Source organism: Mesoplodon bidens, assembly GCF_964165515.1.
Source record: "Mesoplodon bidens genome assembly, chromosome: 6".
Classification (NCBI taxonomy): Eukaryota; Metazoa; Chordata; class Mammalia; order Artiodactyla; family Ziphiidae; genus Mesoplodon; species Mesoplodon bidens.
The window spans coordinates 53,466,196-53,480,396 of NC_138162.1; the positions used below are offsets into that span (position 1 = coordinate 53,466,196).

Below are 14,201 nucleotides of genomic sequence, written 5' to 3' on the forward strand. Positions count from 1 at the left end.
CCTCTTTGGCTCTATGCAAGCATAATTATGACAGCCACTCAAATAACTATATCACTTTAAAAAAATTTACCAGATGAAAGTATAGAGAAGAAAGCATAAATTAAAACTGCACAGGGCTTCCCTGGTGGCGCAGTGGTTGACAGTCCGCCTGCCGATGCAGGCGACACGCGTTCGTGCCCCGGTCGGGGAAGATCCTACATGCCGCAGAGCGGCTGGGCCCGTGAGCCATGGCCGCTGAGCCTGCGCGTCCTGAGCCTGTGCTCCTCAACGGGAGAGGCCACAGCAGTGAGAGGCCCGCGTACCACAAAAAAAACCCAAAAAACTGCACACATTAAAAAGAATGTAGTAGATATTCATGTATTCACACAGAAATATATTTACAATACATTATTGAAAGAAAAGGACAAGATAAATAACAATGTATACATATAGCACTGTCCTCATTTTGGAAAATACTAAAACCATACAATTATATATGGATGTGTGTTAGTGTTTGTAAATGGATAGAAAAAGGTCTAGAAGGATACACATCACACCTTAGACAATGGTTATACCTAAGGTAGAAGGAGGGAACTCTGACACTTTTCCTTTGCATGTTTTACAACAAGCATTACTATTTTAGTAATTGCAAAAATTAGTTAAAGCACCTGGCAAACAGTAGGTGGCCAATATATTTCAGATTCCTTTTATAAATATTTAACAAGCATAAATTCTTACTATTAGAATAATAGAAAAAGATACCCTAGCTCAGTACCATATATATGAAGACTTTAGAAAAATCATTTCAGTATAAGTTGTTGATGATGTTGATAATATTACCTAAAACTCTAGAAAAATCTTAAAACTTTAAGAAAACCTAACTTTAACAAAATTATTCCCTCCAAACATTGCTGCTCTTCTTATGATTTAAACACAGGACCCAGCATTATCTCTAGTTTGCAATTAGTCTACCGTCCAACCTTGAGTACCTCACAGGCACCTTGAGATAGGCAAAACCATCTCTTGTGAGCATCAGAGAAATAACTATGAATATTTTGGTGTATTCACTTTCTTTCTATGTAAATGTAAATATATATATAGCTTTATGTTAAACTGACACCACACTGCTTTTTTCACTTAATACTGTACTATAAAGATATATTATTTCCTGAATTTTTTTTGAAAATAATTTTTAAAGGCTACTTAATAGCCGATTATAGGGACAGACATATCATAATTTATTTAAGATTAACCTGTTGTAAGGCCATTTAGGCTGTTCTCAAATTTTCACTATTATACTTATAATGAAAATGTAATAAATATCCTTACAGGATATTATTCTGGTTAGAATTATCAGCTTATAAAGTTTACCAATTCTTTCTAATGTGGTGTGTTTCTCTTACTGATTCACTGATTTATGACACTCTCTATCTTACATTAAGCTCTTAACATTTACTAGAGTTTATTTCTAGGCTGCTGTAGCAACCAGAACACTGTTTTACTTATTACTTATATTTTTATATTAGAGTATTGTACTTTTTCTTATTTTTGCCTTTGTACCATTCTAGGTGAATGTTAGAATAGTGTTACAATGATATTACTTCCCCTACCCCAAGAGAAATCTCAAGGAATTTTGATTGGACATAGGATTTATAGCTTTAATACAGAAAGAGCTTTTACAAATGAGTAAACTTTCCTTTTTCATTTTAAGAGTCTGAACTCTATGCATGACATATATGTTGCAAATACTTTTTTTTTAACCAGTTTGTCATTTTTCTTTTAACCTTTTTATGGTGTTTTCAATTTCTGTAAATTCAAATATATAAATATAAAAACACTTTCCGGGCTTCCCTGGTGGCGCAGTGGTTGAGAGTCCGCCTGCCGATGCAAGGGACACCGGTTCGTGTCCGGGTCTGGGAAGATCCCACATGCCGCAGAGCGGTTGGGCCCGTGAGTCACGGCCGCTGAGCCTGCGCGTCCGGAGCCTGTGCTCCGCAACGGGAGAGGCCACAGCAGTGAGAGGCCTGCGTACCGAGAAAAAAAAAAAAACTTTCCCTTTCAGTACTCGATATTTCCTGTTATTTTTACAAAGGCCTAGCCTACGCCAAGTTTATACAAAATACTTACCTATATTTTCCTCTAATACATTTATGGTTTCATTTTTTAAATATAAAATTTCTAAAATATATAGAATTCTGTGTGAGGGAGGGATTTTTTTAAAACATTTGGTTTTTTTAAAACAAATGGTTTACCAGTTATTTGAGTGCACTACTGAATACTCCATGTTTTTCCAACTAATTTGAAATGCCACTTTAATCATTAATTAAATTCTTACATGCCTGATTCCATTTCTGGTCTTTTCCATTTCACTTGGTTTTGGCACCAATACACTATATCACTTAAATTATTGTAGCTTTAAAATAAATTTGAATATCAGCATGAGCAGGCCTCTTTCTCTTAACAGTGTCTTTCAAACATTCTCCCACATTTATACTTCTAGATGTTTTCCAAAAAACATACTTATATAATAGTATGTTTTCTTTATAAAGAAAAACAAAGAAGAATCTCTTATTATAGACAAGCTTCCCAAATTCTACCAGGATATACGCATAATAATTCAATTATTTGTTTTAAACTTACTCCAGTTGCCACTCGAATATTTCCTGATGGGGGCCGTATTCCAGAAGGAGGCCTTCCTGTCAATCCAATCCCACCTCGAGAAACAGGGCGAGCTGCTGAAGGTTTGTGATTACTGGCCATTGCTTGCTCACTTTAACCACTGTTTGGAAACAAGGAATAGGTCTCCTTTGGTATCTTCTGTAGCAAGATAGTAGTGACCTGCATACCCTTCCTTCAAACATTTAATCCATGATGACTTTTCTTGCAAATTGCCATTCCAGGTATCACTACGTACAAGGTTGAGCTTGCGTTAATTCTGTTCAGATTTGACATTAATGTTCGATTTAGAACCATGAAATCATGTATTACAACATGCCCTCCTCATTTCCCTGTTATCTTATCAAAATGCAAGCCCCTCTAGATATCTTTCTCTCTTGGACTCTCATCCCATACTCTAGTAAGCCTTCTCTCTCCCAGCAAAACCAGTATCATTCTTCTCTGACGATATTTTCTCTGTGATTTCTGGTCTATAATATACTCCTTTATATTCTCAATCCTATTATAAATAGTTCCTTTTACACTTTGCCTTAACAGGTTCCCATCTTCTCCTGAAAATGCTTTTGGTAGTGAAGGCTGTTTTAGCTTCCTGTCCCACAATTCCAAAGCAAAGGAGTACATCGCACTCTCCTTGCTCCACAATGTCACTGTCAAAACATTATTCTTCCAAGTTTTTAAAAACTAAACAGGATTCTCTTCCCTTGAGGACCAAATAATGCAAATATATTGCGTTGGATCTTTCTTGGTTGCTTTTATCTAGGGACCTCCTAATCTCTCCATGTTTACTAAAGTCTTTTGTTCACAGTCCTCTATTCCAGTACCACCAACACCCTGGATGACTTCCATATGGATACTGGATTCAATATGTAACATTCTAGCTTCACAGTTCCCTGACCTAAATTTCAGTAATCATTTCAACTCTATTTTAGTCACTCTATTCATAGCCATGGCCAGAGATGGAGCTTGTCATCATCTGGAATTGCTTCATCTCAAATATCTTCATTGAAATACTTTATTCTCTGGCCTTAATTTCCTCTCCTTCTTTTTTCTCACCTTTATTCTCACTATACCTCCCCTTAAACTATTTCCTTTATTCACTCATTCTCTCCCAGTTTACCAGCCCCCTCCTTTACTCATCAGAATATATTATTATTTAAAGTTTTGGCTAATAATTTAAAATAGCATTTTAAAATTATGGGTCACAACCTATTAGTAGCTTATGAAAACAATTTAGCAGGTTATAACCAATATGGCTTAAATATGAAATAAAACAGAAAATACAAGAGAGTTCACTGCACATAGGAAGAGTACTGTTTCATTAATTTTTTTTCAGTTATATTTATACAAATTTACACATATGTGTATACTGGTCTATAATGTAAAATATATGTCCTATTATAGGTCATGTTCAAAAGAGTTTTAAAGATACTGAGAGAGAGAATATGGAGAAAGAACTAGAGAGAGAATATGGAGAAAAAGAGTGCCCAAGACTCTGGCCTCAGGAATGTCAATACCTAGAGATTGCACAGAAGAGGAGAAACTAGTATAAGAGACTGAAAACGAAGACTCAGAAAGCAAATAAAAAACCAGGAGTATGTGTCAGAGATGCCAAGAAAAGGCAGGAGTGGTCAATGCCATTTTCTGCTGGGAATTCAAGTAAGATGAATACTGAAATGTCCATTGGAATCCCCATCCAAGAAACCATTAGTGACCTTGAGGAGGTCAGTTTCAAGGACTCCTTTCCTTCTCAATATTAAATTACTGTCTCATGAGCACCATCAACAAATTTGCATCCTCGAACTCTTCTTCAACCCTCTGGAAAAATCAGAAACCATTCTCTACATTCAACCTGGACTGCTGAACACTGTTGATGGAAATCCCAAGACTATACAGACTGGAGAACTGCAAAGCCATAGTAACCAAATTCAGATGGACCCTCATCTCAGAAATTATTTTATTTATCCTTTATAAGCTACTCTGTCCTTGATGATTCCAATTCTTAACCACTTTTCTAATTAAGTCTGTTCCTGCCACTCTCAGCAGATGACTCAATTTCATAATTGAGAAAATTAAGACATGTAATCTATCACATTTGGAGCACATAAACTTACCTATATCCACCCTGACCTCCAATCTCAATAGCCATCCTTTCTCTCATTCAAGATCAGTCTCTATTCTGATTTATCCTCTTGATCCCATACCTCTGGGACATTAGCTTCCCTCTCCTTGCCAACCTCCTTCTCCCTCACCCCTGCCCCAATTTCCTTTGGAGCATTATCCAGCTCTTACGTATGTCTTTAAACTTTCTCCTTTCTTTCAGTCTGTTATCATGTTCCATTCTTTCCTAACCTTAAAAACTAATTTCTTGATCCTGAAACCACCTTTAATACAGTCTTATATGTCCTTTTTCTACACAGGGAAACTCTAAAAAAACAGCTTATATTCATTATTCTCTACTTTTTCCACTTCCTCTATCTCCTGGATTCCTACTATTCCATTCAAATGGTTCCTGCCAATGCAGCTAGGAATGTAAATGTCATCTCTGTTACGGGTGTCCACTCCTACATGAAACCATCTCCGTGACACTCCCCTCCTCTGTTTCTCCTTTTTCAGTCTCCATCTTATTCTCCCTGCCTTTATTAGCAGCATTTCTCAAGATATCATCCACAGTCTATTTTTCTTTTTTCTCTTTAAGCTCTCATTGTGCCACCTCATCTACACTCAGGGTTTTAACAATTAATCAGCTAATGACTCACAACACCGTATCTCCAGTCCTGACTTCTCACACTCCAAGGTGTTTATATCCAAATAATTACTTGACATTTCCACTTCAATATATCATCAGTGTTTCAAAATAAATATATCTAAATGTAAACTCATTGTCATCTCCCCCAGATTTGCTCTTCCTCTTGGTACAGCTCCTAGCCACACAAGTCAGAAACGTAGTCCTTGATTTCTCCCTCTCCCTCATTTCCCATAGCTAATGAAATAATACTACTGATTTTATGCCTAAATGTTTAAAATCTAACTTCCTCTCCATTCCTACAGTACTGTTCATGGCCTCATGGACTCAAGTGGATTATTATACTGGCCTCCTGAGTGGTCCCCTTGCATAACACACATCTTGCCTGTTATCCTCCCTAGGAATCCTTCACCAACCAGACCATAACCACCCCCACCTTCTTCAATTTGAATTTACAGGGCTGACCTAAATGCTATGATGGATCCATACACATCTCTATCCCAGGACCTATCACACCAATTGAAATAATCTGCTTAAGTATTTCTCTACCTTGAAGGCAAGAGCTGGATCCTATTCATCTTTATATCCCCAGCATATATCTCAGGGTCAGGCAAAAACTTTCTGTTCTTTTGTACCGTCGGAATTTCTTCCCACATGAAGGCGTTGCCAGTTACAAAAATTTACTAAATTATTAAAAAGGAAACAAATCATTTCTCAAACTAAAATGGTTTCTCAGTTTCTATAGCCCATGCCCAGTACTTCTTCCCTGGCTTTCCTTAGCATCATTCATGTTCAGCCCTTGGATTACTTCTCGTCTCTCCATAATATTTCATCCTTTTCTTATAACTTGAACTAGGCTGATTACTCTTATAACTTGAACTAGATACTGATTATAAATCAGTATCTCCTGTTCTGTCCTTTAAACTGGGCACCAATTCTAAGTTTTCAACTGTTTATTGGGAATTTCTATTCAGATATCCCATTATCACTTTATATTTAATATGTTCACGCCAAACTTACAACCTTCCCATTCCAGCTAGCTCCGTGATTCTATTTTCTTGCCGTTTTGAACTCTTCGGACAAAGTAGTAAAATTACTACTATTATTATTGCAAATAGAAAAGTGAGTTTCATGAAACAACTTTTTGAAAGGCAGACAAGGTCTGTGGTCAAAACGGTTTCTCCCAGAGAAAGCTAATACGATAAACCTGTTTCCAGAAGAATTAGTCAGTGTTAATCCAGCTTTCCTGAGGAACTTTAATTAAATGTACGATATATAGAATTTCCACCTGATTTTCTTTGCCACTGCTTTACTATCGTGGAAGAAGTTTAGTTAGCATTAGGTCAGGTCCACCGGGTAAAATAAAAGGGAGGGGCACTGGTAACAAATATGCCACTAACTCCGGGGTTAGTCATTCAAATGTTCACACAATCGCTGGGGTTATTCACACAACCAGAGAGGTTCCAGAAAGTTTAGGGATGCTAACGGAGCTCCGTCAGTTACCACACATTATCCCCTCTGGACGTGTTTCCTCATCTGCAGTGTGGCAGCGAGCTCTAGCTTGCACAGCCGTTGTGATGATTCCAGATGCTTCACATGAAACCTCTGGCTCCTAATTATTACAATCATTATCCTCCCCAAATCAACCATTTTAACATATATGAAGAAGTGGAAAGTTGCTAAGTCCCTTCCGCTCTGACCAACAGACAGAAATCTATTATTACTTCGAGTAAATCCTTCAGCCCACAGTGAACTTTCTCTCTGAGGCGCTCGAATCGTTCCCTCTGGTCTCGCCTTGGCAGGTCTCCTCAGGGGACTGTTTGAGGTCTCTCCTCACGCTCTGCCGGCCTAGAAATGGGACTTCCTTGGCGGAGGAGAACACCTAAGAGCCGGATTTATTCTGTTTGAAGCGCATCAGCATCTCCAAGGCTAAAATAATCGGCAAGGGAGGCAAAGAGGGAGAGTTTGGACCCGGGATTTCTCACCTCCGCCGGCGCTGAGGGCGCGGAAGGAGGGAGGTCGCTCCGCTGCGGGGCGCGGAAGGAGCGAAGTCGCACGACTCAAGGGCACTCGCACTTCTTTCCGAGCCCTCCACCACCGCGTAGCCCTCCAGTCGGGCCCGCGAACCCGTTAGCTCACCCGAGACGCCCCGCTCACCTGCGCGCAGCTTTCCTGGGCCCTCAAGGCCTCACCCCTAGTGGCCGCGTGCCTTCGCGTCTCCCGGCAACGGGGGCTGGTCGCGGTGAGGCCCCCTCCTCCTGATTGGCCAATCCTCGGCCTTCGCTCAGTGAAGCGAGAGTGAAATGCTCTCGCGAGGTTTGAGGACTGAGTTTTGTTACCTCGATACCTCTGGAGGACAGGGAAAACGGCGAGTAATAAGAATTATTTGAAGTTATTCCGTGGTAGGCAGCATTCATTGTACAGTCTTTTTGTTTCTCATAAGTAGTAGTTTCCTTCCTGGTAGAAGGAAGGAACACAACATACACGATACAGCATTAAGTATTGATGCGATTCTGGTACCATGTTTCATTTCATTGAAAGCTTTATACCTTTAGGCTTCCTTTCAGAGTTATTTTGTGAGGAGGGCTGAATTAAAAGCAAAGTTGTCTTAAAATAATTATTTTAAAATCAAATGGTTTTTAAACGTGGTTTTTAAAAAATGAGAATTACGTCGTCTGAAATCCTTTTTCTCTAATAAAAGTAACTTGCAGTTTGTTTTTTTTCCAGTCTTCCTATAGACAGCTTAAATATGATGGGAGTTCAAAAAAAAATGTGATGGGAGCTCTAAACATACATACATATTGAACTTTTAATGTTTTCACATTATTCCCATCTTGCATACTTTTTTTTTTTTTTTTTCTGCGGTACGCGGGCCTCTCACTGTTGTGGCCTCTCCCGTTGTGGAGCACAGGCTCCGGACGCGCAGACTCAGCGGCCATGGCTCACGGGCCTAGCCGCTCTACGGCATGTGGGATCTTCCCGGACTGGGGCACGAACGCGTGTCGCCTGCATCGGCAGGCGGACTCTCAACCACTGCGCCACCAGGGAAGCCCTTGCATACATTTTTTTATGCCCAGATTTATTCTCTTGTATGCCTGCCTTCAAGTAGGTTAAAATCAGTGCAATACAAAATGAAATAATGTCATGTGATTGAGTTCTCAAAGTTTGTAAAACATTTTCATGTAATTATTCCATTTGAGACCAACATATTTGTAGTGGTCATTTGTTATACTTATGGTCGCTGTAGTGAAGGGTGGTAGAATTTGCCATCCCAAAATATGCCACTTTGGTATTATAAGGATTGTTTGGAGGGGAAGGCAATTGAAAAGCGGGTACAGGAAAAGTTCTCTACTATTCTGCTATTTCCTTAAAAGCAGAATATAAAATTTCAAAAGTGCCCCTCCTTGCTTCTTAACCAGGAAGGACAAAAGTTAATCATTGGAGACAACTTTAGACCTTTACCATCCTGGAGACTGCACCAGAAGAATCTACATAAAAACTTTACTAATTAGCCTTTAACTACTGTTAGGTTCCCATATGGTCGGCTTCCCATAATTTGCTGCCTCTAAAGATTGAAAAGTTCTTTTCTTTTATCGCTTGTGTAAAAACGTATTGTTCCTTTGTTAAGATGCCATATAAGCCCAAGCTCTCGTCACCTGTTTGAGTTATTCATCTCTGAATTTCTCCCTTGTATATAGGAGATACACGTTAAAACACCTGTTTTTCTCTTGTTACTCTGTCTTTTGCTAGAGCCCCAGCAGAAAACTTTTCTGCTAGAAGAGTAGAAAGAAAAAAAGATATTTCCTCTCCTATAACCTCTAACTGTCCAACTATTCCGTATGTTGTCTCACAAAGAAGCTACTGACATTTCTCCCTTAGTGTTTTCAGACGGTAAGTTAGACCCAGCATTTGCCATTTGTATAGAGATGTGACAGTTTGAGAGAAAACTTTAAATCTTTAACACGTAAAATAAAACTTTTTTTTAAAGTGCCAAAAACCCGGCTTAGTATTCACAGAATTCAAGGAAAGTGATTTGTTTCCAACTTGGCCCCAAGCTCTCTCGTTTTACTTTAGAAAAGTTGAGACTGAAAAAAAAAAAATCTCGGGGAACTACTCAGAGAAGGTTTGGGGAAATCGGCGGCCTAAGCCTGCCCCCAACACCACACGCGACGCAAACTCACTCAGCCACAGAACATCCCTCAGCACAGCGGACTAAGATTTAAAATATCCGGATTGGCGCGCCTACGACTCACGCCCCGCTGGCGCGGGGCATTGTGGGATTTGTAGTCCGGCCCACATCCGGCATCACAATAAAAAGCTCAGCCGGGGCTAGGCGAGGACGCGGGCTCGGAAAGGTCCGGGATTCGGGCGCCCACTCCGAGGGGCCGGACGGTGGTATCTCTTTCTCCGCTGGCGGTCCAGCGCGCATGAGGGAATCGAGCCTCGGCTCCTCAACGGCCTCAGCAGTCTGGACGCACACATTCTGCGTCATGGTGGGCTAACGCCGATGACGAATTCCGGTGTGCATGTCAGGGTTGCTGTGTCACTCGACCCGCTGGGCGCGCCCCTTCCCGGCCGCCCTTCCGCACCGGCCTTCGGGCTCTTCCGGTCCCGTCGCCTCTCACCTTCAGGCCCTCTCCCGCTGCACGCCCGGCCTCCCCGACGGACTAATCTCGCGCGGTGCCCGGGCACCGGGCGCCGGACCTACTAGGACCATGGCGAGCGGCGCCGCCAGGTACCGGCTGAGCTGTTCGCTCCCGGGCCACGAGTTGGACGTGCGGGGCCTGGTATGCTGCCTCTATCCACCGGGGGCTTTTGTGTCCGTGTCCCGAGATCGCACCACCCGCCTCTGGGTCCCAGACAGGTGAGCGCTGCGAGTCCCGCTGTTACCCGGCTGTGCCGCAGGCTTCCTTCGGCGTCTGGGAAGAGAGTAACCCTTCCCTGCCCTATCCTGCCCTCTTCCTCTCTTCCCGGCCTTTACGACGGTCCACGCTCCCTCCCATTTCTTAGAGCACTGGCAGTCTGGGCACGCAGTGTACGAAACTAGTGAGGTTTACGTGGAAAGAGCACCGGGTTGGGGGAACGGAGACCTACTTTCTTGTCCTAACTTGACCACTAAACGACTGAGTGACCTTGGACGAACTTTTATTTTTTGTGGCTTCACTTTGTGGACGATGATTTCCTGTGTTTCTTTTCGATTTGAAAAACTTTTGACGCCAGATGCACCCTCCTTAATGAGGCCGTGTGAAAGCATCTGGAATGTGTAATTGAAGGAAGTCCTCTTCTTTCCCTGGAATTTGTTCTGTAGTCTTCCCTCAAATTTGAGAATTAAGGTTCTCAAAAATTTCATTGCAAAAGTTGCCTTGGTCCCTCTCCACGTTGTCCAACTCAGACTTTCTTAGTCTGGGGTATGTGATGGACTTGGGCGGAGGGGATGAAACCCCTCAAATGTTTTCTGGATGTGGCGGAGTGTATTTGCTTGAGAGAAAGCCCATTGGCTTCGAAAGATTTTCAGAGAGATTAATCAGAAAAATATTAGGAAACAGAAGGTTAAGCTCCAGTCCAAATCAAGTTCAAGGGTTTAGCCCTGATTTAGTTGTTGTAACAGGAAATTTAAGACCTGGAAGACAAATTTCAGTTCAGATAGGGAAAAATTGAGGTAAGTTACTTCAGGTAGTAACTCTCCCATCAGAGGTTTCACTCCTTGAAACCATACGTTTTCATCCATAAATTCAGATGATAAATGTTTATTGAGTGGCTCCTATTTGTTTGTGATCCTGAAGAAGAATAAAAGGACAGACAAGTTTCCTGTGTTTATAGATCTTGCCTACAGTCTGGGAGGGAAGATGGATGAAAAAACAACCAAATAAATAATTACGCGTTGGCATGTGTACTATGAAGAAAACAAATATAGATATAAGATATAGAATTGAGTGGAGGGCGATGTTAACGAAAGAAGCCTCTCTGAGGAAGGTGTTTTTGGTATTGGTTTTTTTTTCTTAAATGATACTGAGTTTGAGCTGGTCAAGGGAGTGAGGAACCAGAAAGGTTGAATTGGAAGAGTACTGTAGACCGTAGGAGGAGCAAACACAGTGGCCCTGGATTGAGGAGGAGGAAATTCCCAATGTGCAGGAGGGAATGAACTGTGAGGTGAGGGCAGGTCTTAGAGGCTGGCGGGAGCCAGATCATGCCCTGGGAAGAGGGCTGAGGAAAGAAGTTAGTAGGTGGAAGCCTTCAGAGTTTCAAGCAGAGGACACCATTATTTGATTTACCTGTGGAGAAGTTTCTGCTAGCTTCAGGTGGAGAATGAATCACAAAGGGATAAATGTGGAAGGAGACCTGTTTAGAGGTTTTTGCAGTAGTGCAGCCAAAATACGACAGACTAAACTAGGGATATTGTAGAGGAAACTCCTATATTGAATTAGATAAGGTCTTCTCTAATGCTTAAGATTCTGTGATATTCCAAACCACTTGGTAACACTGATACATAACTTCTGTGTATTTGAGTACAAATTACTGATGAAGCTTGTACATTTAAAATTTTGTTCAGTAGAAGCACATGCCCAGTAGGATATGAACATTGCAGTAAAGAGTAGCTAAAGGATGCTTGTTGTAATAGTTGAATTCTGTTGAACAGCTAAATCCTCAAACTTTGACATTGTAGGACTGTGTTAGGTTGACAGGAGCTTAAATCACTGGATCACAGGAACTTGACGAACTTTGAGCTGCAATGACCCTCTCTTTGAAAACTGGTTCTTTTCACTTAGTTCCTGTTGTCTTTCGGTTTTGTTTTTTAGAATTCATCTTGTATTCAATTAACACTGATTGAGAGCCTGCATTGTACCAGGTACAGGGCTCCATAGTGAGTGATGGGTGAGATAAGGTTGTTTTCCTCTCATTTCCAAGTGCTGTGGTAGAGCATCTCATAGTCACTCTTAGGCATCCTAACTAGTGTCTCAGCCGTACCTTTAGTGTGATAAAAAGTGTCCTCAAGGCTGACATCCTGACAATTTCTATTTATTTCATGGTATATTAATAAAATTAATGAAGTGCAGTAAAATGTTTGGAGCCAAGTAGTAAACATTTTTATTTTCTCATGTACATTGTTGATAGGGCTCTGAATTGGGGTGGACTGGTAATGATGGGGGGATTTAATTTAGTTTCAAGGAGGCAAAATAGTTCTATTCTAGGGTGGACTAAACCAGATATTTCATCTTTCACAAGAGCCCACTGAAAACCCAGAAAGCCTCCGGGTCTTCTGAAGGTGCTTCAGAATGGAGATGCCGTTTTTTGGTTGTACATTGAACTGAACCAGTCAACGTGCCATTGTTGCAGACTGCTTCAAGCCTCTAGAAGCCCACCTCACAGTAAACTGGATTTCCCAAGTCTGTCACCAACGATTACTTTGCCTTTTGAAAACTACCCGTATTTGAAAGATGCCAACTTCAGATTCAATATCATGTGTTAAATTTTCCTTGACCATGCCAAGGCTGGAGTGATTTCTCCCTCATGTAAACACTCAGCACCTTGGGTCCTTAGGCAAGTAGTTCTGCAGAGTTTAAGAAATTAGAGCCATTCCCTTCCTACCCTCCAACCCACTATTCCCTTTTCTTGGAGGCAAAATTTTCATCTCTTTTAATGGCTTATTTTTGAATTTTGCTTCCGTATCTGTATATAAAGTGCTATACTGCTATTTCTTTTCATTTAAAATTTCTTTTAGTTTTCTGTTTTAGCATTTTCTGTTAGTTCTTATTATGGAATATGAAAATTTAGCTCTCATTTCTACCCTCTACCAACCCCCATCACATATGCATCCTTTCTATGTCCTGATCCTTATAACATAGCTTAATTTAATGTAGACTAAATCAGTGTTTTGTGACTGTACAGTCTGTCTACACCTGAGCTGTGGAATAAACTATGATAACTTTTCCTCAACAGTTTTATGATCTCCCTATAGCTAATAAATGTCTTATTTTTGGTTTTCATTTGCTTAATTTTCTATGTATTTATCACTACTTCAACTTCATATTGTTTGCTAGTTGTCTAACTCTCCTCTCAACATCTCTAGACACATTGGATATATAACAGTTTCATTTTCCTGATGATGAAAACTTTCTGACCTGGTCTGTCTGCCTCTGGTGCACAGCTAATCCTGGGTTCTCCCTTCACTGTCTTCTTGAGAATCCCTTTTTGGACCTCTTGTCTTAGATTTCTATTATCAATATCCTTTAACTTTCTTGGTTTTCTTCCTTGACACCTTATTGGAGCACATCCTCCAGGAGCTTCCTGAAATACAGTGCAGTGATAATAAATGTATTAAGACCTTGCAATTGGAACATGATTTTAGCCTGCCTAGCTACTTGAATAATAATTTAACTGTTTGTAGCATTGTAGTTTCCAAACTTTCTTCAGATTTTGAAGCCATTGCTCCACTGTATTTATTCACTGTGTTACAGTTGAGAAGTCTGAAGCCATTCTTATTTTTGACCTGTTATTTTTTTCTCTCTGAAAGGTGGTCTATATTCATTCATTTTTCACGTTCATTAAGTGTGGTCCCTTTTAATGTCCATAAGTCATGTCCATAAGTTCTGGGACATTTTCTTAAATTCTTTGGTTTCGTCTTATTTTCTCCTCTTTTCTGGAACTTTTTATTCATATATTGAATTTGTTTCTAAATTGCTTTTTAATTTCTCTCTATAAATTTCTTTCTTTCTGTCTCTACTATACTTCCTCAGAAGCTGCCTTAACTTTTTGTGAAATCATGTTTTTGTTTCATGGTTGCAATATTTTATACCTATGGATG

General features: G+C 40.5%; 2 protein-coding genes across 7 annotated transcripts in view; one reads left to right on the plus strand and one right to left on the minus strand.

The window, feature by feature from the left end:
* The window catches only part of IFT74 (intraflagellar transport 74), an 81,333-nt gene extending 71,515 nt beyond the window's left edge, over positions 1–9,818 (minus strand). The window contains exons 1-4 of one of the 6 annotated variants that reach the window (XM_081238448.1): positions 9,580–9,811; positions 7,556–7,747; positions 7,123–7,327; positions 2,620–2,758 (exon numbers count right to left, since the gene is read on the minus strand). In XM_081238448.1, the coding sequence (XP_081094574.1) occupies positions 2,620–2,739 (120 nt within the window). In that variant the 5' untranslated portion in view covers positions 2,740–2,758; positions 7,123–7,327; positions 7,556–7,747; positions 9,580–9,811. Of the gene's footprint in view, positions 1–2,619; positions 2,759–7,122; positions 7,328–7,383; positions 7,748–9,579 lie in introns of all 6 variants that reach the window. The other 5 variants (XR_014016207.1, XM_081238447.1, XM_081238446.1 and 2 more) reach the window with 5 other exon arrangements.
* A 131-nt stretch (positions 9,819–9,949) lies between these two features.
* Positions 9,950–14,201, plus strand: part of PLAA (phospholipase A2 activating protein) — a 36,638-nt gene continuing 32,386 nt past the window's right edge. Inside the window, exon 1 of the mRNA XM_081236633.1 lies at positions 9,950–10,262. Coding sequence (XP_081092759.1) covers positions 10,114–10,262 — 149 coding nt within the window. The 5' untranslated portion in view covers positions 9,950–10,113. The remainder of the gene's footprint in view (positions 10,263–14,201) is intronic.